This window comes from Macrobrachium rosenbergii, chromosome 52, assembly GCF_040412425.1.
Source record: "Macrobrachium rosenbergii isolate ZJJX-2024 chromosome 52, ASM4041242v1, whole genome shotgun sequence".
Taxonomy (NCBI): domain Eukaryota; kingdom Metazoa; phylum Arthropoda; class Malacostraca; order Decapoda; family Palaemonidae; genus Macrobrachium; species Macrobrachium rosenbergii.
Window position 1 is genome coordinate 2,541,507 of NC_089792.1, and position 25,773 is coordinate 2,567,279.

General features: G+C 39.3%; 1 protein-coding gene across 1 annotated transcript; it reads left to right on the top strand.

Moving 5' to 3' along the window:
• The first annotated feature begins 1,513 nt into the window (after positions 1 to 1,513).
• On the top strand, positions 1,514 to 24,845 carry LOC136833993 (uncharacterized). Its single transcript, XM_067096277.1, has 4 exons — positions 1,514 to 1,647; positions 16,126 to 16,242; positions 21,391 to 21,520; positions 21,734 to 24,845. The coding sequence occupies exons 2-4, from the start codon at positions 16,129 to 16,131 to the stop codon at positions 22,273 to 22,275; spliced, it is 786 nt and encodes a 261-aa protein (XP_066952378.1). The 5' UTR covers positions 1,514 to 1,647; positions 16,126 to 16,128; the 3' UTR covers positions 22,276 to 24,845.
• Positions 24,846 to 25,773: the final 928 nt, after the last annotated feature.

Here is a 25,773-nt window from a genome sequence, read left to right on the forward strand (position 1 = left end):
TATATATATATATATATATATATATATATATATATATATATATATATATATATATATATATATATATATATATATATATATATATATATAACGTTCAAAGGTGGTCCTTAAAACATATTTATTCAATTTCATCACACAAGATTTAATTTCCGAGTTAAAAAAGAAAAGATAACAACAATAAAATTAGCCCCGGAAGCGTCCAAAATAAAAGTATGAGAAATAATACATTATAAATAAAATTAAAACCGAGGGTAATAAAACAACCCATCAGGAGAGGTGGGAAGGGCGATTCGTTCTGTTAATTTTGTTATTTATGATTCACCTTTTCTCATATTTGTATTCCGAACTCTTTCAGGGTTAATCTTATCGCTGTTCTCTTGTTTTTTTTTTGGTTTGGAAATGAAACTTAGAATATTGAAATGAAACTTTGAGTGCTGAAATGAAACTTTGAGTGGTGAAACGTCGCGAATAAATGGATTTTATAGCCCACCTGAGATGTAATATTTCGTCCTTCAACCGCATCTTCTCTCTCTCTCTTCATCTTCTCTTCTTTAAGATTCATCTTGTTCTCATCATGTTATATATATATATATATATATATATAATATATATATATATATATATATATATATATCGCACACTATATATACTGTACATATTATATGTATGTATGTATATATACATATATATATATATATTATTATTATAAGGTGATATAATTTTTATAACCATTTTGTAATAGTTTGTAATGTCTCTGTGAAAATTTTTGATTTTTTGCTTGCAAGATTCGTCATTTGTTGTGAAGATGTGATTTTAAAATGTCTTTTCTTACAGATATGTTGTGTGTTATGTAAACTTATGATTCTGTGGAATATTTTTCCCCTTTTGTTTATCTTTTGAAATTGTATTTTGAAAGCTTATCAGGTCGCTACATCCTGTCTGCCGAGAGAGAGAGAATGGAGGTTAGCTTTCCTGTTTGATCAGGTGTTTTGGTCTAAAAACATCCACTTTTGTTATCTGATGAACTGTCACCCAGTCGGCAAGCCCCTGTTATATCTTTAGTCCTGTGTGCTTATTACGTCATTATTAACTCTGCCTATGCCTGTTCTATTCGTAATTTTAAGAAAGAGAAATAGAGAAATGACCAATAAATGGTGTTATTTCGATCTAATGTGTGCCCAGCTGCCCCAGGCTGACAAAAGATTTTTGTAGCTCTGGACAGGAAGTGTCAATCATGAGATAAGGCCAGTTTTGTGAAGCATCGTGTGTAAAAGTATACTTGATACGTGTGTGTATGTGTATTCATACATGTGTATTCTGTGTGAACACCCTATGTGTAAAGCCTTTGAGTGTGTCTCCTAAGAGGCATCAGTAGTCTACTGGCAGAAATGAAACTCAATAGAGAAATGAAATCTCTCTCTCTCTCTCTCTCTCTCTCTCTCTCTCTCTCTCTCTCTCTCTCTCTCTCTCTCTCTCTCTCTCTCTCTCTCTCAATAGTCCAGATATTATAACGGGAATGACAGAAAATATTCATTGTAAAGAAATAAACTCACCCCAGGAGTGTGTTAATTTTGTAGAAGGGTTCAGGAATATTGTTTTGTACAAGTGTTGAGGAGGAGATATATATTGGTGTGATGTTTACTAAAGGTAATGTGGTGAATATTGAGTTTTGTTAATATTCTTGGTAAAAGAGAATTGTTGTGTTTGAATAATTCTTAGAAAGACGTGAGCCTACTTTTCTTTTTATAAGGAAAGTTATATAAAAGATTGATGTAATTTTTAAACACATTGGTGATTGTGGTATTTTCATTTTTGTGTATCGCATTCTTACATGTCTGTGCTATCATATTATTGTGATTTTATTGTTGCCGTGTTTTGCTGGTAATTTCTTAGCATTTTGTTAGTGCCTAACTGTTATAGAGATTTTTGGAGAATGTTATGTGGATTTCAATCAGTAATATTTTGGTGACTGTTTGTAAGCGTTTCATTTTGATTACCAGTACTTACAGACATCAATGAGTGTGTATAAGGTAAGTGATGTATCTGTTTGTTCACCTAAGACTTATCTAGGTAAAATAGAACCAGAGAGACAGCTACAGTGCTGGTTGAAGTGAAACTCATATTCCATTAATCTGGATATAACTTAGTAATTGTTACCTCATCCATAACTTGGTAAAAGTTACATTGATTTTCTCCAGTGATAAGTAAGTTTATGGGATCATTATATCTTTAGAGATTCAGTCGAAGCTTTGTTATGAGGTTTCAAGTATCTGGTCGATGTGAGGTAACTTTTGGTATTATCATTTGCACAACAGATTTGTTGGCCTATTTGTGTAATAACCAGGTGCTTGAACACTTCGTAACAATATACATTCCATCAGTAAAAATGTTAACTGTAATTCCGCAGAACAGTTCCCCACAAGCATTTATGCTGACAGGGGTTAATTGAACCCAGCTTTACCCTTTTATCATTATTTCACATAAGAAGCAGAAACTCGTTCGGGCCACAAAAGACCTGATTTACAGCTGATATAAGTTCCTGCATTCACGTCTTCGCCAAATGACCCCCACTGAACAGATCATTTAATAGAAATTAAGGCAAACACGAAGCTTCGACCAAACCACGCGAACTCTAGAATTTCACAATAAAAGAATGATCACGTTCGGCATTGATGAAAGTATGTACAATCGATGAATGATAAATTCAAACTCTTTAAATGTCCAGTAAAAATAAAAAGAAAAAAAAGCAGATCTCCTAAAGGGAAAAAAAATCTAATCGACAAAAGAATCTCATTTGATTAAACTCATTCAAATACAAAGGCAATCTATACGTTCCTTAAAATATGCCGAGAAATATGGTTTTCCACGGAGCTTTTCAATGCTCAACAATTTGCTAATTCTCACAGGTACAATTCGCAACGCGATACAAAGATATTAAAGAGAAATTTATCTAAAGTTCTATTGAACAGCTGTGATGTTGAATAGAACGCAACCTTCTATTATCTGACCAATTTTGGAAAACATTGAGGGACCGCCCATCTGTCAAAAGGAAAGAATAACGTTGCCTGTCATTCAAAACAGAAACCGTTTTAGAAAATGGGCGTCGTAAACTTGAGAGCAATAAATATTGGATTCAATGGGGACCAGAAAGAAATCTATAATTAGCGCTCGCGTTTCATTCAGAAGTGGTTTGGGTCATGCACTGTCACGCTAATATGGAAAACAGATTTTTTTCTTTTACAGTTTTGGTAACTTGACAGTACGTATACATACATACATACACAGATATATATATATATATATATATATATATATATATATATATATATATATATATATATATATATATATATATATATATATATATATACATATAAATATACATATACTCTTGTGTGCATATGCATATATATATATATATATATATATATATATATATATATATATATATATATATATATATATATATATATATATATATATATATATATATATATATATTTTTTTTTATATGTTTCCTGGTGCAGGTGGATCTTATGACTCCACAATTATTACTTTACTCGAAAATGGCCTTGTAAAATACCCAGGACATATAAAACAAACAAAAAAAAAAGAAGTACACGGAGCGGAGGGCTCTTCACTAGGGGAAGTGCGTGAAACACGTGGATATAAAAATAGTTATATTTGATAGCACACAAAGGTCAAAGGGAAAATTAACTGAAAACACGGTAAATTACTGCCGTAGAAGTCCTCCCGAAGGGGGGAGCTTAAATGCCAGGAACACGGACCAAGGATAATTCTGCTACAGGCGTCTTTCTGAAACGATATTTGGACCCACGTTACACATCTAATGCGGGAATTTGGGGATTGAATTACTCGGGGTGCACTGAAGGCGCCAAGGACTCCCGAGGCGTTACTTGTGACTCAGAGGAAAGAAGCTGTGAACACGTGGCCTGGCTTGAACCAAAGAATATCAGGGAACACAAAGTTATAGGCCCAGAGATTAATAAATGCAAAAGGGCTAAGTAATCGTGACTAGCAACTCGTTTTGGGTACATTACCACATTTGTAGGGGGCGTAGGGCTGACGACGTCTTCTGCCGAGAACCACGTGTGGGAGCGTGGACAAATGGTAGCCTCCCTCTCCAAGATATTTCTTCAAGTCGTAGATTGGGGCGGAAAAGGGCGCCCTTGGGATGATGAAAAGGCCGCCGTTTAATTTCAGCTCGCGTGTGGGAGACTTGCAATCCCCTTGCAGTCTTCTAAGGCCACGTGGAATGGAACACGGGGCACACAGGGCGGCGATGGGATCCACGTGGCGGACGAGCGGAAGAGGAGGGCAGGGGCAAAGGCCTGCAGAGACTTAACTTGTTCTCGGCTTAAACTAGCGACCGCGTGTGAGAGAGAGCTGTCCTGGCCCTGACCTTTATTGCTTCTGGACAGGGTAGGGGGCGATGTCCTGACCCAGGTCGCCGACCCGGATATCATAGAAAACGATTTTCTTTCCCTGTACCAAAGAAAACAGTGCAAAGCCAGTTTACTGTCCCCAAACTATTATATTCTCTGAGCCCCTATTACCCCGACCTTCAAAGGTTCAAACCAACCCAAAGCAGGAAAGGAGAACAGTTTCCTAGCGGATTTTGGCGCTACTCTTTACAGCTCCCCTGGCAAGATAATATTCACACCTATAAACGGGTGCGAATATTGACAAAAGCAAAAATGAGCGAAGAAAACGTTCGACTTTATTCTATCTTTTACTTTGCTACAACCTTTACTTTACTTTATTTGTAAAACTCTGATGCCACACTAATCAATAACAAACTGAAGGTTTACTTTAGGAGCAGAGTGCAATTTAGAATATACAATAAAAGGGTAAACTTGTTTGCAAATTAATTATTGCTCAAATACTTCCTAAGTACTGTTTTTACCCATTCTTTATTCGATTTACTTTACTGGGGTAATAAGGCGCTCAAAAGAAAATAAACAAAGAACACTTCAAAATTTCAAAATAACAACAACAAAATAAAACATACAAGGCAGAATTTAAAAGGAAACAAATGTAAACCCACTGATTCCTTAATGCTATCCTGGAATTACAGGCATGCTATTAGTTGTGCCTTGAAGAGGCGGCATTCGTGACAATACACTGTAGGTATTAAATAATATCCCCTTTACCAAAATTGTAATAATAGAATTCAATTCTTCTTTTCAATCGACCTCCAATTGTTCACAAGCGACGACGCATAACTAATATTTCCCACGAACGCTAATCTGAAGGGACAAGAACTTGACAGCTGTGAGGCAGAGAGATTATTCGCGGGTTTTAATTCGCCAACTTAAACGACGCTAAATTTTTACGTCTGCAGCTTACAACTCGGGTGTAAGCTATAAATAGACTACTCGACTTATGAATGGGAGGATAAACAAATGAAGGGGAAAATGGACAAGGATAACATTCTCCACAGGGATAATTAAAAAAAAAAAAAAATGTAAATAAAAAATAAAGGAAACTACACAGAACAACAACGAAGGATATTACTTCCTACAAAAGGGCGGTGATTAAAAAAGGCAACGTTAAAATTCGTAAGGGCAGGAGTCTTGTGACTCAAGATTCGTTAAAAAAAAAGGAAAGATTAAATGCAAAAGTAAATAATATACGTAGAAAATAAAGGATAACAGAGTGAGGTATTTATGATTTACTTCTTTATCTAACTTCCGTCGCCAACAGACGACGGTCAGAGCTAACTCTCAGCCCAAGGGCGGGGAAAGAAAACCCAAAGGGCGCGACCCCTTCAGGAAGAGTTGACACGCCTGCCTTGTGCCAAAGGACGGGCGTAAGGGCGTGCCACTTCCCACTCTGTCTCTCTTACTGCTTCAAAATAAAATGATTTATGCATTTCAAAGGGGGATGATATCCCATATGTTAACTGCCGCTTGCGGTGGTAAGTAAGGGAAAGTGTGAAGGAAAGATCGATAGAGAAGGATGAGGGATAGAAATTCCAAAGGAAAGGAAGAAGATAGCGGAAGGCCTTGGCATCCTCTCCTGGATGAAAGGTGCCAAGACGTTCAAAAGATGAAGAAGGGGGCCCTATGCCAAGTTTGCACAGGGGCAGAAGAGCTCAGGGCTCCTTGTGGACTACCTGCGATCGCCCACACCCGTGGTAACTCCGCCGCGAACCTCTCCTCCTTGGACCGTTGTCCTTGGCCGGGAATCGGAGGCCCGAGGCCAAAGGGCGGCAAGGGGTGTCATCTGGGTCAGCTGCTGCGACAACTGACCCAGGAATTTTGTTCGCCATCTCGGACATTAACCGGCGCAGATCGCAGAGTTCATCGCCCAGGAAGGCGGGGCAGAATCATGACTCGCGGAAGAATCTGCGGCGGGCGGCGAGAGAGAGGGACGGCCGGAGGGGGCGGGTCGACTTGCTTGCAGGGGTGACCAGCTCAGGCACTGACATTGGCACTGGCGCTGGTGGCGATGTGGTGGTGGTCTCGTCTGTCTGGACGGACGGAGACTGGCACTGCTCAGTGCGCCGACGGGCACTGGCAGAGGAGTTGAAGGCCGAGATTCTCCTGAAGGAGATCTGGCTGAGGCCTCGGCACTGGCACTGATGCCGTGCGGGCACTGGACTCGGATTTGGATGATTTATTGGGGAATGGGGACCCCGTAATGGTTGTGGCTGCAAAGGGGACGCAAAGTCTTGGCCCAGGAGGACGTCATAGTCTCCTGGAATGTGTTTCACTACGGCGAGACGAAGGGTCCTGGCTCTGTGGGGTCGGGTGACCCTCAGTTGGACCGTGGGAGGATCATTTAAAATCGTTTATGCCCTCAATGGTGACGAGCTTGCGTCGGTCTATTATAGCTCCATAGGGAACTTTGTCCCTCCTTATGAGGGAAATTTGCGCGCCAGAGTCGTCAAATGCCTTGACCTGGCGTGCTGAGTATTTACCTCGAGGAGGTGCCACAGAGATGGGACCCTCGGCAGGAGGGTCTAAGAACTCGGGATTCGTTACTGCCAGGGCGACGGCGGGAGTTCCTGCCTTATTATTTCTAGGGCATTTGTCCATGAGGAAGAGTGGCCATAAACCTTGCACGCCGTGCAAAAGGTTTGGCTGAAATCTCTTCGCACTGCCCCGGCAGAGGGAGCAGGCGACTTATTAGGGGCTGTCCGGGAGAGAGAGACGCGGGTGGTTTACTGCGGCATTGCTCCTTGGCATGCCCGATCTTTTACAGAACCCGCACACGACAGGCTTCTGTGATTGCCCATTCTTCGGCGGAGGGGGCACCGATAGGTAGGCGGGTGGCGTAATTTTTCGCTGCAGCAAGCTCTCCTGGGGGTGATGGGTGTCCCATAGATCCGCTATTCGGCAGCAATCAGCTAAGGGGGCTCCTTCTCAGCGATATGCGCGTGGCGAGGGGCCGGCGGGTGTAGAGTAGGAAGTTCTCTATCTGTATTTGTTCGATGGCATCGTTGAGGGTCGTAACCCCACGGCCTCGAACCATTTGGCACGGGCACGCTCGGACTTGTAGGCCCAGTCTGCCCAGGTTTGATTGGCCTCCTTCACTAGCCAGCGCCAGCGCCTCCAGCGTTCAGGGGTTATCTCGCACGCCTTGGCAATAGTCTGGCGTGCGACCTCCCAATTTTCCTGCTCCTCCGGCGGGAGGGCCCTATAGGCAATCAGGGCCTTCCCTCCAAGGAACTTGCCCAACACCAGGGAGAGTTCGGCTGCACTCAGGGGCAGGCCTTTAAAACTGTCTCGGCGCTGTCGAGCCACACCTCGGGCTCGGCCTCCGTCCACTTCGGCATGCAGGCGAGAGCCTGGCTGAAGGCACTCATCCCCTGGGGCAGCAAGTGGAGGCGAAGGGCCACTCTGTTGCAGCATTGCGAGTTCATGGGCACGCTGCTTGTCCCTTTCTTCCCTCTCGGCTTCTTCTCGTTTCTCCTGAGCCAGCCTCTCTGCGTCTTCCCGTCTCTCCCGAGCCAGCCTCTCTGCTTCTCGTTCCTGCCGTGCGGCTTCTTCTCGTCTCTCCTGAGCCTGTCTTTCTGCTTCTACTTGTCTCTCCTGAGCCTGTCTTTCTGCCTGTATGGCGTCCATCCTCTCCTGTACCCAGTCTCTTAGTTCTCTCCCGGAAAGGCCGAGTTCCTTCCCTGAGGACATGAAGAACTTGAAATCCTCGCTCTGCTGAGACCGTGTCGACATTTTGCAGGCGGGAGAGGACGCTCGTAACACACAGAATTAATTTCCCAGAGCTGTGGGAATCTTGGACCCTTTTCCAAAGGACGTATGATTGGTCTCGATTTACCGACAGAGCGGGCTGATTGGGGACGATGAATTAGTAATGATTGGTCTCCCGGTTTACCGACGGCGGCTGATTGGGGACGATGAATTAGCGATGATTGGTCTCCCGATTTACCATCGACGGAGCGGGCTGATTGGGGACGATGAATTAGCAATGATTGGTCTCCCGGTTTACCGACGAAGCGGGCTGATTGGGGACGATGAATTAGCGATGATTGGTCTCCCGATTTACCGACGGAGCGGGCTGATTGGGGACGAAGAATTAGCGATGATTGGTCTCCCGATTTACCGACGAAGCGGGCTGATTGGGGACGATGAATTAGCAATGATTGGTCTCCCGATTTACCGACGAAGCGGGCTGATTGGGGACGATGAATTAGCGATGATTGGTCTCCCGATTTACCGACGAAGCGGGCTGATTGGGGACGATGAATTTAGCAATGATTGGTCTCCCGATTTACCGACAAAACGGGCTGATTGGGGACGATAAATTAGCAATGATTGGTCTCCCGATTTACCGACGAAGCGGGCTGATTGGGGACGATGAATTTAGCAATGATTGATCTCCCGATTTACCGACAAAACGGGCTGATTGGGGACGATAAATTAGCAATGATTGGTCTCCAGATTTACCGACGAGGCGGGCTGATTTGGGGACGATGAGTAGCAATGATTGGTCTCCCGGTTTACCGACGAAGCGGGCTGATTGGGGACGATGAATTAGCAATGATTGGTCTCCGATTTACCGACAGAGCGGGCTGATTGGGGACGATGAATTAGCGATGATTGGTCTCCCGGTTTACCGACGAAGCGGGCTGATTGGGGGACGATGAATTTAGCAATGATTGGTCTCCCTATGTACCAACGAAGCGGGCTGATTGGGGACGATGAATTAGCAATGATTGGTCTCCCGATTTACCGACGAAGCGGGCTGATTGGGGATGATAAATTAGCAATGATTGGTCTCCCAATTTACCGACGAAGCGGGCTGATTGGGGACGATGAATTTAGCAATGATTGGTCTCCCAAGGTAACGACAAACGGGCTTACTTGGGGACTAGATTGGGATATATATTTAGGTCTCCCAAATTACCGACGAAACGGGCTCACTTGGGGACTGAATGGAAAATGAATTGGTCTCACCAACGGACCGACGACACGGATTTATTGGGGACAAGAATAGAATATATAGGCGCCCGGGAATTTCCGCACAGACGACATCTGATCAGCGAGGGCGCTAGTTTTAATGACTTATGGGAGAAGTGTTATTCTCAAGGGCAATTAGGTGGGTGGCCATCCCACATTCACAACAGATAGGCAACACACGCAGCCGTAGTAAAGCACAAAACAAACACACAAAAGAAACAGAACAACACAGAACATATAATGTCAGACCCCAATAATGCAAAACAATTTGGTAGAGCGAAGCAAATCAAACAAACAAATGTTTTCCTAACTGGGCCATGTCAAGGCCGTCTGCGCCAAATGAATGAACGACGTAAACACCGGGGACTTCCCGAACTGAGAGACAACGGTTGTTGACCCTTTTCGTCCTGGGCGTATAATATACGCTTTCGCTCCTATTTCTAAAACGAGAGAGAGGGTAAAAATGCGTCCAGCAATGCTAATCTGACTTTCGAACACGTGGTTGACGTCGAGGTCTCGCGCCTATATCTAATGATTCGGTTTCAAATCACTCGTTTCTACAGGAGGAATATGCGCACTATTCCTTTAATGATTTATCACCTGTATAACCTAATTGAATGGCATGCAAGCCGCGTGCAAAGGCTTCCAAAGCTAAGTTTTGAATATTCTCTCTCTCGTTTTCCTCGGACATGCGCCCTACTATAAAAAAAATTCCTAGGACTAGTCACGTTTTTATAGCGTCCTACGCTAAATAAACACAGTTTACTTACGCAGAATTTCCTTGGCCTGTTGCGCTGGCTTTTCAAAGGTTCGTAATCTGTCTCGTATCCAGCTTAGCTGAGCTAATTGCTGATTTCACAAATTGCAACACAAACAACAAAGGGGAAGAGGGGGATGCAATCATTACGAGAATCACTGGTCAGGTCGCCATTTTATATGTTTCCTGGTGCAGGTGGATCTTATGACTCCACAATTATTACTTTACTCGAAAATGGCCTTGTAAAATACCCAGGACATATAAAACAAACAAAAAAAGAAGTACACGGAGAGCGGAGGGCTCTTCACTAGGGAAGTGCGTGAAACACGTGGATATAAAAATAGTTATATTTGATAGCACACAAAGGTCAAAGGAAAAATTAACTGAAAACACGGTAAATTACTGCCGTGAAGTCCTCCCGAAGGGGGAGCTTAGGGAATGCCAGGAACACGGACCAAGGATAATTCTGCTACAGGCGTCTTTCTGAAACGATATTTGGACCCACGTTACACATCTAATGCGGGAATTTGGGGATTGAATTACTCGAGGGTGCACTGAAGGCGCCAAGGACTCCCGAGGCGTTACTTGTGACTCAGAGGAAAGAAGCTGTGAACACGTGGGCCTGGCTTGAACCAAGTAATATCAGGGAACACAAAGTTATAGGCCCAGAGATTAATAAATGCAAAAGGGCTAAGTAACCGTGACTAGCAACTCGTTTTGGGTACATTACCACATTTGTAGGGGCGTAGGGCTGACGACGTCTTCTGCCGAGAACCACGTGTGGGAGCGTGGACAAATGGTAGCCTCCCTCTCCAAGGTATTTCTTCAAGTCGTAGATTGGGGCGGAAAAGGGCGCCCTTGGGATGATGAAAAGGCCGCCGTTTAATGTCAGCTCGCGTGTGGGAGACTTGCAATCCCCTTTGCAGTCTTCTAAGGCCACGTGGAATGGAACACGGGGCACACAGGGCGGCGATGGGATCCACGTGGCGGCGAGCGGAAGAGGAGGGCAGGGGCAAAGGCCTGCAGAGACTTAACTTGTTCTCGGCTTAAACTAGCGACCGCGTGAGAGAGAGCTGTCCTGGCCCTGACCTTTTATTGCTTCTGGACAGGGTAGGGGGGCGATGTCCTGACCCAGGTCGCCAACCCGGATATCATAGAAAACGATTTTCTTTCCCTGTACCAAAGAAAACAGTGCAAAGCCAGTTTACTGTCCCCAAACTATTATATTCTCTGAGCCCCTATACCCCCGACCTTCAAAGGTTCAAACCAACCCAAAGCAGGAAAGGAGAACAGTTTCCTAGCGGTTTTGGCGCTACTCTTTTACAATATATATATATATATATATATATATATATATATATATATATATATATATATATATATATATATATATATATATATATATATATATATATATTATATACAGTATGTATATTTATATATATATATATATATATATATATATATATATATATATATATATATATATATATATATATATATATATATATATATATATATATATATATATATATATATATATATATATATGGTTACTGGACGGTGCACCGTCTGACCGTCAACTCACAACCACTTGTGTAATCGAAATAAATTCCCAATTCTCAGTTCAGATATTCTTTTGCTGTCACATTGCCACTGTCTTGACACGAGTGTCATTATTTGCCACAAAATCATTTGTTTCTAAACGACGTATTTTGTACCCGTAGAGGACCCATTTGCTTCTCCTTTTTTAACTCATTTTTTTTGTATTTTGGAAAAACACAATCAATCATATACATTATTGCGGCTCTTTACTTATTATTTCCGGTCACATATAGTGATGCACCATAGATAAATATTATTTTTATGTTTTAGTGTTTCCATCATTTCCCACCTAATGAACTGCTAAAACTGTTTTATAATAAAATTTAAGTAACAAGTTAACTCAAGGGTCCTTTTAACCAGTGGCAAGGTTCGAACTTCTGTTGGCTTTGATAATAATTATTGATTTTAGTTTCCTGTAAAAGAAAACTTGCGATGGCTCTGTCTATCCATCCACACTTTTTCTGTCCACCCCCAATCTTAAAAACTACTGAGGCTAGAGGGCTGCAAATTGGTATGTCGATCATCCACCCTCCAATCATCCAACATACCAAATTGCAGCCCTCTAGCCTCAGTAGTTTTTATTTTATTTACGGTTGAAGTTAGCCATAATCATGCGTCTGGCAACGTTATCGGACAGGAGGCCACCGCCGGGCCATGGCTGAAAGCTTCATGGGCAACGTCTCATACAGCATTATACACAGAAAACTCGGATGTGCTGAGAAAACTTCGGTGCCTTTTTTACTTGTTTGAAAAGTTACCAATCGATTGTATTATATTTGTGAGCTCTATAATTAGGGCTCTTTTATGGCTCTTTTACAGGTCACAACAACGAGTTCGGGATGATTAGGCCGTATGATTTTCGGCCGCGAACCTGTTAGGCCGTCACAACTTTACGCCATATGAAGTTCAGGCCGTAAGTCACGGCGGAAGCTCCTTGGGACGCGGTTTTTAGTACTAGCCCATTTCGGCCGTTTGCCATTTTGGACGTTACAGCCTGACTTATGGCCGAAACGACCAGGACCCATAACAACAAGGCCCCCAGAACGCCTTTTGTTTTTCAAAACTTTATTTCAACAGCAATTACATCGACTGACTGACCTGTGGTATCTAGGCTGTCAAGCCAAGGACTGGGTGGGTGGGCACTTTCGGCCATTCAGCGACTAAGACACAGAAGAGAGAGAGGAGTTAAGTAATCTCGTAAATAAAAGAGAATGCAGCACAAAGACCTAAAGGTGGAACGGGGAGAAAACCCCCAATAGTTACACTGTGTAGTAATAGTTGGAGAGGCTGGACAGCAAGACTGAAGAGAGGAAGCAGGAATGGAGGTAAAGTAAATGGCTAAAAATCCGATGCTGCCAGGGGGCGGAGCTACTCAAACAAAACCCTATATGGTACAACACATGAGGAGCACTGACGTCACTACTCCCTACAAGGTTTATGCTGGATAGAATATATATATAGAATACATAGAATCGAACATAGAATGTGGGCCAAAGGCTGGGACCTATGAGGTCATTCAGGGCTGAACCGGAAATGGAGAGTAGAAAGGTTTGAAAGGTATAACAGAAGAAAACTTCCCTGGGAGGAAAGTAAGATGGAAGAAAGAGAATATGAACGGAGGTACATTAAGAGGAATGCAAGCTAGGGGCCGATGGGACGCTGCAAAGAACCTTAAGTAATGCCTGCAGTGCACCGCTAAGGTGCACTGACGGCACAGGGGTTATATAAGGAATGCGAACGTGACTGAAAAAATGGGACTGGAATTGTTGTCTCCCCATAACTCTTACGAATCGATGGCGCCGCTTGCACAAGCATTAAAAGGTTACTAGAAATAATACAACCCTGCTAAAAAGTCACTAAAGGAAATTTGCATCGAGAAAGCTTTTATATAAAGCCATTCTAACTCGCCAATATACGTATGTAAACATTGAATGGCTCAGTTAACTGCACGCTACATGTGCAATACCGAGAGGCAATCGTTAGACAAAAAAAATGCACCAACAACGATTAATATTCCATCAATAAGGCCACAATACACTTGTAAACCAATGTAAATTAATGTAATAATACAAAATCTGAAAAGGAACGTTCAATATTCTTTTGTCAAAAGGAAAATTAGAATTCACGGCAGATCGCGCCCTTGCGCATGCGCCTGTCGCTTGACGGGTATACATCTGGGTCGTGGGTATATCAGTCCATTAATTCGTGACTTTATCGAGGAGTGGCTGTAATTACGTGGGTCTTCGAAGTGTCTGCTGGTTCCTGGATTTAGCGATAAAGATTGTTTTATTACTGGTAACAAAACAATCTGAAGACTTTAAGCCGTGAGTATTTAATGCTGACAACATCTACTCAAAGACCTCCAGTTTATTAAGAGGTATTCATGACTATTACAAGCTGTTTAGTTTTGCAATGCTCTCGTGTTATTCCACACCACATTTTCATGTCTTTTGGTATCTTGTCTACAATCGCAGCCTATGCATATTTAATTACCAGCACAAGACTTTTATTCGAAATTAGGATGCAATGTGCCCTTCAATCACTAAATTCCACTCGGTGCTTTCGATATCAGGATTCTAAGGGAGAAGAAGAGAAACGATTTAACTCTACTAATATCAAAAATTCAAATCTAGCGTTGCATTTTAATGTATTTACAAAAAACAAGTCATTGGGATCAGTCGATTTGAAAGATAGTTAAACTTAACGGACATTCAAAGCAGCAAGTACAAATATCTTTAGTATTAGAAATATATTTTCATCCAAGAAATATATTGTACTAGAAATACATTTTCGTACTGGATACCAGGACGACTTAACTCGAAATCTTGTCTAGCGAAAGAAAGGAGATTAATAACGTGTTAGTTGTACCGCCAACCTTTTTAAAAGCAGCCCTCACCCGAGCCATACAAAGGTCAGTTTTGAAAGCTTATTAGAACTTGCACGAAGAAAATATTAGTTTACAGTTGGAAAATCGCTGGAGCTCTGCTCTTTCGAATGAAATACGCTGCACGAAAGTGTATCACAAATGCACTAACGTAATAAAAAAAAAATGCTTTCATTGTGTATATTATCGAGTAAATTGCCCGCAAAGAACCTTAAGTAACGCCTACAGTGCACTGCGTGAGGCGCACTGACGGCACTAACCCCCCCTACGGAGAATACACCAAACTGCAACTTCTCTGTCATATTTAATGATATCATATATATATATATATATATATATATATATATATATATATATATATATATATATATATATATATATACATATATATATATATATATATATATATATATATATATATATATATATATATATATATATATATATATAATTTGGACCCTGTATTAGAAAAATGTTCAAGAATGACCTAAAAGACAAAATCACTAACTTAATTACAAATTAGTTACTTTTTATATATATTTTTATGTATTTGTATTTTAATATAATTTTTTATTTGTAAAAATGTTCATCTTGCAAAAATTATTATTGTTTACAAAGAAGAGCGTTATTTTGTTGTACTAATATTTTTTTAGTGGTCAGTCACCCCCTTGTATAATCTTTTAATTGTCCCGTCCCTGCTTCTGAACGGTTGATCCTAATCCTTTGTAAAACTTCTTAAATATTTAACCCTTTTTTGGCAGTTCTACTAATTCTTCAGTCGTGTTGGATTCCAGGTACATATTTTTTCCTTTGTAATCCCTATCTGTCATTTATATGAGCTTTCTTTGTAAACTTACTTTTATATTTCTTCAGCCTGCTAAGTAAAGGACGACAAAGTCGAAAGGCCTTGCAGCACTCCAGTGTTTCCATTTCGTTCATGGATTTTATATTTATATTTATTTATATATATATATATATATATATATATATATATATATATATATATATATATATATATATATATATATATATATATATATATATATATATATATATATATATATATATATATATATATATACGACCTTGTGAATGTAAATCACATCAAATCAACCAATCCCATTCTGCTATGATATATTTCTGGTCTATGAGACGAATATGTAGCCTAATCTAGGCGCATGTTCTTACAGATTGTAAAACCATGTGTTTATTTATTTATTAATTAATGTGGGAATGGTAACAAATATTTTGAGCCATAAGTCAATAACAGTTTCTCTCTGCAAAGTATTTTCTCTGAGTAGAGTTCAACTCAAGAAAGCATTTCCCTGTGGTCTCTTCAATACTTCGAAATACTAACATACCTAATAATACCTGATCATTCTAATTATTCTGATAATAATTCTCGTTTTCAGTTCTTTTTAACTATCTATTTTCAGATAATGCAGTTCTCCGGTTGTTGCAGAACAATACTAATATTGACAGAGTTGATGGGAACTTTCCTGGGAATCATCAGTCAAGGAACATCTACAAATGACAGAGCCATGTTTGCTATGGTAAAGTCCTAGTCAGTCCTTTCTCTATCTTATATTCAGTAGCACCCTAAACTACAAAAGTCCTCACGCAGTTATTTAAGTTTCATTTCGAAAACTGCTATGCTATACTGCACATAAAACCGTCTATTCATTCTGCCAGGAGATATAACACGTAGAAGCTTCTAGGAATGAAAAAGATTTAGAATTTTTACTGCGCATCTTATTTCCTGTGCGTTTGAACTTACGACGTTTCTGTCTTTTGATAATTTAATCGTATCTAAGGCGAGATTCAAGACGTCAGATACTTTATTTGAAAAAATGGTCTATTATTAAAACAATTTAACCGGACCACTGAATTGACTATCAGCTCTCATAGGGCTGGCCTAAAAATTGGTCTGAATTAATCAGTCTTACGATAATGAAATGCACACAGTACATTGAATCGTTTTCCTTCTTCGCTAAATATGACCGGAGGAACTCTGTTGAGAATAAAATAACAAAACCTGAATAGTCAAATTGAGCTGTCAAACAAATTTAGTCAAATCATTCATGGTATGAACTTGTCACTTCATCACAATGGACTGATTAATCTATAACATTAATCAACTTATTAACAAAATTCCTGAATTCAAGCAAGTGAAAATTACCGTCAGAGGAACACTTCGTCAACAGTTCAAAAGCGCATATCAATTAATGTTCCATTTGCTCCACGAGAAATCAATGATGGCTTTATTGGTACTCTTCCTGCCATAATCGTTAGCACGACCAACGAGTCCTGGCAACAGCCAAAACACCGAGGTGCCAATACCTAAACCCTAAATTTCTTTCTCAGTATATGCTTTTACGGTCCTACTATTTTTAACAACTTAAACACACATCAGTACTCGAAGTTCCTTTCTTAAATCCCCGTGCTTTGCAGCATTCCTTGAAGCTGATTGGTTGACAATGGTTTCGAAAAGTTGGTTAATCTGTGGTTCTTTTCATCTTCATTTATTTTGCGATGGTTGTTTTGTCGAACTAAAATATATACCTTCTTCTGATTATCCAAAAGAAGCGTTATATTATCCCCTGAAATAAAATCATAATACATATCTCCCTAAAAATGGTAAAAAAACAGGAAAATATGAATGAAGTCAGGAGTGTTCCGCGATGCTGCAATGTTGTGTTTCCTAAATGAGGTTCACCCGAATATGGAGGTGACACAGGGAATGTCTGCGTTTGAATCGGTGCACTTGAATCACTGAACAATGATAATTACCGTCTGATATTTTCAAGCGTGTTCACCATTCTAAATTTAACACAAAGGTTTTCTCACGGCTTTTCAGACTGGTATTTCATATTGATTTCAGGAAATTTTGCTTCATTTTTATAGTCATAAAATCTATTTCATAGCGATCGTTTACACATTCGGAGGGATGACAAGCAGTGACTGCACTCTACAAAACCAGAATATGCCTCTCTTTAACTTAAAGTTACAGTATGATAGGCTATACGAGTCATACTGGATATAATTTGCTGACAATTTTCTTAAGGACATTATCTCCTTTCGAAATCACAGGACCATAAAACATCGCATAGACCTATAATGTCCCATGTCTTTAAGACGTTTGGATTGTAGGCCTATCTTATATTCAGCCGTTTTATTGTGTTTTTGTTGTGGTTATTCTTGTTTTTGTTGCTGCTATTATGGTGCGTGTAGTATCTTCGAAAAATTTTCATATGGTAACCTAACATTGCAGAATAAATATAGACCTATTCATAAAATACTGGTGTAAAGGATTATTTGCCTGCTCTTGTTAACTGAAATTTAGTAATTTGTTTTAATTAAAAGTAATCGAGATCTTTATGAATATAGTCTATGCTTGAATATTCTCCTAACAACAGAGAGAGAGAGAGAGAGAGAGAGAGAGAGAGAGAGAGAGAGAGAGAGAGAGAGAGAGAGAGAGAATTACTGACTTATGTATCCTTTTGTCCAACAGGGTAATCTACAAGAATGCAAAAGCAAATGAATCATGGGCTACTCGTAGACTGGTTTAGATCATCTATACATAACTTTTTCAGCTATCATTTTTTTTCTTATTTCGTTAAGTATCTTATGATGCCTCCCTACCATAGCCTCCGTTTTCATAGAAATGCTACAGCAGCCTTATATTTTTACTCGTCACAGTAATATAATTTGTTATCCCTTTTGTAAATATGTTTTCAATATAGTTCACCGAGTGCAGTTTGATAGTTTCGCTTTTATTCTCTGTGGTATAAGTGGCGTTACAGTTAGTGTGGCCTTCCACGCATGTAAGTGTGTGTGCACTTGCTTATACGTGTACATTCCACTTTATGCATGTACATTATACATCGTGGAGTTGAAATTACCATATTAATTTATATTAAAAGCTACTCTGTTTGCAACACATACGGATAGAAAACTATTAGCAATAAGAAATTGACGTGTAGGCCCATGTCTGACAATGTCTCAAATATAAGAATTTGACGCGTAGGCCCATGTCCTGTCACTGCCTCAGAGTATAAGAAATTGACGTGTAGATCGATTCCCTGTCATTGCCTCAGAATATAAGAAATTGAAGTGGGTCTATAATTATAACTCATGTATTTATTGTTGACACGCACGTAGCACGATAAGATTGTCGTACAGTTACGTGCACAATTGGCTTTGCTTCAAGAGAATATCCAGCATGTTAATGTTAACAGGAATGTCAACGTGGGGCTTGTCATGGACGGACTAAGCAAAAAAAAAAAGGGTGGGGGGATAATAAGACTGAGGCCCCGAGAAGTTACCGCCCGTTTGATCGACACGAATTCATATACCGCCGAAAAATATTTTTGTGTATTTCAAGCATACAATAGTAATATTCCATGAGATTCTCGATTTGGAGTATTTTCAAATTATGGCTGAAATATATCATATCAGGTTTCCAACATATGACACAGATAACATTAATGAAATCTTATGGAAAATCCATGACAAATGAGATGAACTCAGGGAATATGAGACTTAAGAAATTGCTAGCATAATTTAAACAATTTTTCCCGGGAGAAGGAAAGATTAAATATTTTATTTGCGAAGCATTTCGTTGTTCCTTCATAACGTCATTCCAAGCTTAAGCAAGACAATATACAACTTCTAGCACTGAGTGCGTAAATCTAGGATATAACGAAATGTCAAAGCTGACACTCGGTCTAATTATTACCACTGACTCGGAATTTCTTTCCAAGTTTTCTTCATAAAAAAAAATAGACAAACTGTCAAATTTCTGAGTCGTTTGTCTGTGTTACATTAATTCGGACATTATCGTATTGATATTACGGTTGGCTTGACTAGCACAAAACCACAGTTGTGAATTCCTTCCAAACTATTTGTAAATGATACTTAGCCTAATAATATAATATATATAAAGAAATAAAACAGTTCTGGGTCATATCTCTCATGGGAAATAACATAAAAAATATATCTAAAGTTGATAACATAACCATATTTTTAAAAAATGACGCTTAGCCTAAAAACATAATACATAAAGAAATGAAAGTTCTGGAACGTATCTCTCACGGGAAATAGGCCTAACATAAATATATCAAAAGTTGATAATCTATTTTTTTAAAACTGACATATATAAAAGACGTATTGCAAGTATATTACAAGAGAGTTCAACAGTATTTTTAAATATAGCTTTCCCCTTGTTAACTCAAGACCATGTTTATTAACAAGCTTATTGATCGAGGATGAACGTTTTAGGCTTTCAGTAATGTCTTTTAATAGTATTATTTTTTTTCCTCGTTTTTACCGGCCAAAAATGACTATACTTTTTAGAACCAAAACATTGTAGGCCTATTGCCTTTTACAGGCTCAAGAATGCTGTACTCAAGAAACAATCAACTTTCACAAAACAGATTCTTACTCTAAGAGATTGTCATTCCATATACGGCAATCCACAAACAAGGTCATACTTCGCGGTCACAGGGTAAAAAGGAATTCAACCTTGACCATAACCTTTGACCCATGTGAAATAGGGACTTCATATTTGGCATGAATGATTCGTTAATCACGTGACCGTGTTGAGTGAGGTCAAAGGTGAATGTCAGCCCCGGTCAATTGTCAAATGGAAATTTGACTTTGGCCAAGACACTGCTGGGCCATTAATAGCATTCTACTGATATATATATATATATATATATATATATATATATATATATATATATATATATATATATATATATATATATATATATATATATATAAAATGGATATATGTGTGTGTGTGTGTGTATGTTCCAGCATAACTCTGAAACGCATTGAGCAATTTCAACAAACTTGGTACACATATTACTTACTATCTAGAAAAGAATACTGTGGGGTATGACATCACGGGCACCAAAGGGGGGTGGGGGTGGGAAGGTGGTGGCATGTAAAAATAACTGAAAACGACAGATATTAGTGTCTAATCCATAGTTCTCGAGGTTGCTGAGATGAATGGTGACTCTCCAGATGCCTTTAAGTCCAAGTTCAGCCCTGACAGGAAGGTGGGGTGAGAAGGGGTGAAATATCAAATGTCAAAAATGCTGGGCACTGTAATTGAGGCAACTATCTTAACAGGAAAGGGAGAGAGTGAGAGAGAGAGAAAGAGCAGGAGAGGAAGCGAGAGAGAAAGAGAGGGAGAGGGAGTGAGAGAGAGTAGAGGGGGTGTTAGGGAGGAGAGAGAGAGAGAGAGTTTATCGATTGTCATTCTGAGTTCTTCCAGGCAGTGCTGGGTTGGTCAGCTAGTATATATACTGTATATATATAATTCATATATAGCCTACTGTATATCATATAAATATATGCAGTATACACTAATTTCTTATTTTGCTTTGTAAACTAAAATATACACCTCAAAATTGATAAAATAGCCATTACTGTATAACCAGAAAAGCAATAACAAAGCGCTTATCTTTTGTTTCCGGATTTACATAAGTTGCCACGCTGCACTATAAATCTATATATCTGCAAATATCTGAATGGAATAAATGGATTTTTTCTCTTCCAAAATATCTTTGTTCTTTGATTTTTCAGCCATCTAGCTCTCCATGTTACAAGCTACTGCAAACTAAGGATTTTCCGTCACAACTTTCCAACGTACTTTTCTGATCAGATGCTGTTAACACTAAGGTTATTTTCAGGTTGATTCAAGATACCCAGATGATTTTGAGAAATGCTTCCTGGGAAACTACAGTGGAGTCGTGAAACCCTCTCACTGTGCTCACTATTGTTCCCTCTATGAGAGATGTCACCTCTTCTGCATAACTACAGGTTTGAAATCAGGCTGTAAATTCATTGTGTAATTCATTCATTATCATCCTCTGCTTAAATGTTTCATGCTTTTTCATTTATCTGCATTATGAAGCAAGTCTCTGAGTGCAAGCTAAAATTCACCAAATTGACTTTTGAAATAGGTATCATTTTATGCATGTTGGAAAATGTCATTCTTTGTTTTCACTAAATAATGGCAGAACTCCTTTTCAGATGCGTGTCGGCTGTATGAGGCCAGAGTATCACGTCACTGGAAGGGAATCTCAGGTGCCCCTCCCTCAGCCATGATCTGTTTTTCCTCTTGGGGAAGTGCTAAAGATGCTGCATCCAGTGCAACAATTGCTGCATCTGACAGTAACTGGAACGGTCGTGGTTTGAAAGAAATGGCTGTCAACGGTTACACGTGCTATGACGAATATGGCTACGCTTATGCCTCGTTGGGTGTGAACAAATCTTGGTGGTCGGCTAACCTTGGTACTGTCCGAAAAGTTGCCTCTGTTCGCGTTTTCACGAGGCAACAAAACCTCTATGCCTCAAAGTTCAAAAATGTAGAGGTTCGTGTTGGATATTCTGACCCTAGAAATGGCAATTTCACTGACAATGCTCTTTTGGGGTTTTACGAGGGGGAAGCACCACAAAAAACGACCATCTACTTTGTTGCTGAGAGACCCATCAAAGGTTCTGTTGTCTCTATCCAGAGTTTAGAATTGAATTACCCTCTTGTACTGTCAGATGTTCAGATTCTTTATGTGTAAAAAGTTAAGTTAACAATTCATTATCAATACTTCAGTTTTCAACTTTCATCTAAACAGTTTACTATTATTACTATTATTGTTATTATTATTAAGTAGTTTAACTGGACAACTGAGCTAATTTAATTAGATCTCACAGAGCTGGTCCAAAGGATTTGTTTTCATTAATTATACAGCTTAGATTTATCAAATAACAGTTCTTTAAAAAAAATTCATAACTGGAGTAACTGATAAATGGAGTGACAAAATTTCTTTTTACTGATTAATTTCCAAATTCACCTTTTTGCTAGCGTAGCCACTGTTCTTCCTCAAAGGAGTTACACTCTCATAGCAACCCAAGGGCTCCATAAAACGGACCAACCAATTACAAAGAATTCTCTTCTAGTTGGTCTCAGCCAGAATAGTGCTTGGTGGTACAATGACAGAATATAAAGGACTCAGGAAAAGTGGGCGCTATCTCCTGTCCTACAATGATTAACGAGGCTCTACATCACACTTGCACAGATGCGACAACAAGTCGGCGCCATCTCCATTACACTCTGGTCTGTCCAGTTGCTTATTTGTTCCCCAGGATGTGCTCCGGAATCGCGTTCGATGACGCACTTTATTAACCTACTTTAGACAAGTCAAGTTAAGTACTTAGTTTTCAGACCCATTGAAAAGTTTTAGATTCTTCAAATTTTAACGGGCAGGCTTATTTTTGTTTAACTGGGAGCCAGTAAGCCTCTTGCAAGGCAAGAAGTTAGGAACAGACCGCTAGGTGACCCTGTAATTGCCAAGCTGTTGTTTCTTGTATAACACGGTGAGATTTAGCATTAAGTTAATAATATTAGACAATTTTGTTACTGAAACTTACGCAATGTCCTTTTAACATTGATAGATAATTTGAAGTTACCGTCAGGGTAAATAGGGGTAGCCTAACTTTTTTGTTTGCGAAACAGCCGTGTTCGTAGTTCCCAGTCGTACTAGACTTGCGAGCTTTTTTGTTTACTAAAGGCCAGTATTCCTTGGTAGTATTTTATAATCAAACTAAAGGGTTTTGTGATCTCGATAGTTCCCAGTTATCCTTAATATCAGGGTACTTTCCAATTTTGAAGGAATACAGATCTACTTCCAGCGGATATTACTCAGCCGACAGTGACACCACAGGCGTTGAGCATTTGTCGTGGCGTTTATATTTTCCTAAGGGAATACACAAGTCTGCTTTTCGCCTGTGGAAATGGCTCTTAACTACCTGCCATGAGCCAGCCCCAGAAGGAATAAAGAATTTGGCTGATGGCTGCACATGTATGAAATATGCCACATGCTTTTGGCAGTAAGTTTAAATAATGAAGGAGCTCAATTTTAAGCTGTCGCTATTAGTTACAGATTTCAACAGGGGTCCGGAAGAAGGAGAATACTGCTTCCATCCCCCTCCGAGCAGAATCCACATTTGGGCCAACATTCCCGTTCTTTAACGCCAAACCCTGTGGGTATCCGGAATAATTATCCAGAATAACCTGTGACTATACCTCGGACCAAATATTAATCTGGGTTGTAGGGATTTATTTATTAGGAGCTAAGCCACTTCGTCACCTGTCAATTTCTTGTGCAAGCTCCTTTAAGGACGACCAGTGGCCACACTATCAAAAAACAGGGTCTGAAGTAGGAAAAACCTATTTTTGGTAGCCGCTGCGAGTCCTCAAACCCACCCACTTTCCCTGATGAAAAGGCATGGGACTCGGGTGAACATCTATCTTGCACAGAACTGGCGTGTAATGAAGATGGCACTGACTTGTTGTTGCATCTGTATGAGTATGATGTAGAGCCTAGGGAATCATCGTAGGACAGGAGATGGAGCCCTCCTGTCCTGAATCCTTTACATTCTATCACTGTGCCAACAAGCACTATTCTGGCCAAGAACAACTAGAAGAGAACTCTTTGTAATTGGTTGGTCTGTCTTATGGAGCCCTGAGGGAACTGTGAGACTCACATCGGCTTCCAAAAATAGGTTTTTCCTACATCAAGACCCCTTTTCTTTGGTGATTATATTTTGGACATTTGCACTTTATCAGCTTTTTCATTTCCTTTATGTCTAAATGGGCAGGAATCCAGAATATTTCTTCATTTTTGCCATCTGCATATAATTTAAAACAGAGTCTGTAACTATACAATATGAAACCCACTTCTGGAACATTTTCATCAGGACTTTCAACTGCGACATACCTAATTTAGGCGAAAAGATGCTTGTTATGAAGGTGACCTCAACATTTTTAGGATATTTCATTCTATGTTCACAGTAGTTGAGATATGTAATATGTAATGAGAGAGAGAGAATCAATAGTTACTGTAGGTAAGATAAGTGTTTAAGTATTATCTCAAAGGCTTCTTATCATATAGTCTCAGTAGAGCCACTGATTACTCTTGAAATATATATACAGTACTGCCTTTAACCTTCCCCTGACCACAGAACTACAGGTATCCTATGAACGGCATTGTGAAATGTGCCACTGAACCAAAAAGCAAGAAATACCCTCAAGAAATGAACTACTATGGAACATATGACCACTTTGAGGAAAATTTTAAAATGTCATGAAAAATGGGAGTCTTGAACAAAATCATATAAAATAAATAAAAGTGTTTGTGCTTTTCATTTTGCCTGCCTCCAAGCAATTAATTTATGTATACGCATGTATGTATGTATATGTGTGTATGTATATATATATATATATATATATATATATATATATATATATATATATATATATATATATATTAGCTCAAGCCACTGGGAAAGTTCAAATTGAAACGACAGAGTGCCAAGTGCTTTCGTGTATTTCAACACATCTTCGAGCACAAAGTAATACAGAGCACAAAACGAGTGAGCAAGAAAGCTCTCACAAAAACAGTGAAGAAAAAATAAAAAGAACTAAAATGTGTATAATTAGGCCATTACAAACAGAAACAATGTTCGTCCAGATCACTTAACCACTTAATACCGAAACAAGTCAAAAGAAGGAAATTGCCTAATGACCGCATTATGTACAGAAACGGAAAAAGCTAACGACTTGTCGACCAGTTTATAAAACAACTGAATTCACAATTAGGAATAGTAACAATAATAACAATATACATAAAAAGACATCAGTAAAAGAAACAACGGCAAGTAATATCAAAATAACTGAACGAACAATAAGAAATACATAAAAAGGAAAATGACAAGTAGGACACAAAAGTACAGGGTAATGTTAAAACTCTTCACTATTTTATCTATAATAAGACTGTCTAATATGTAAATACCAGGGCTCAGATTTGAAAGATTTCTGGAATACGTCGTTATAAAAGCAGTCAATAGTATTCCTACTAATATAATCGTTACAAAATACAATTTCTTTTACTTCTGTCCAATCGACAGCATGGTGACAATGACTGAGATGAACAAAAAGGGCGCTAGAAGTCTGTCCTGTTCTAAACGAATATTTAAAACAGATACAGTAAGAGATTATGACCCTATCTGGCCTG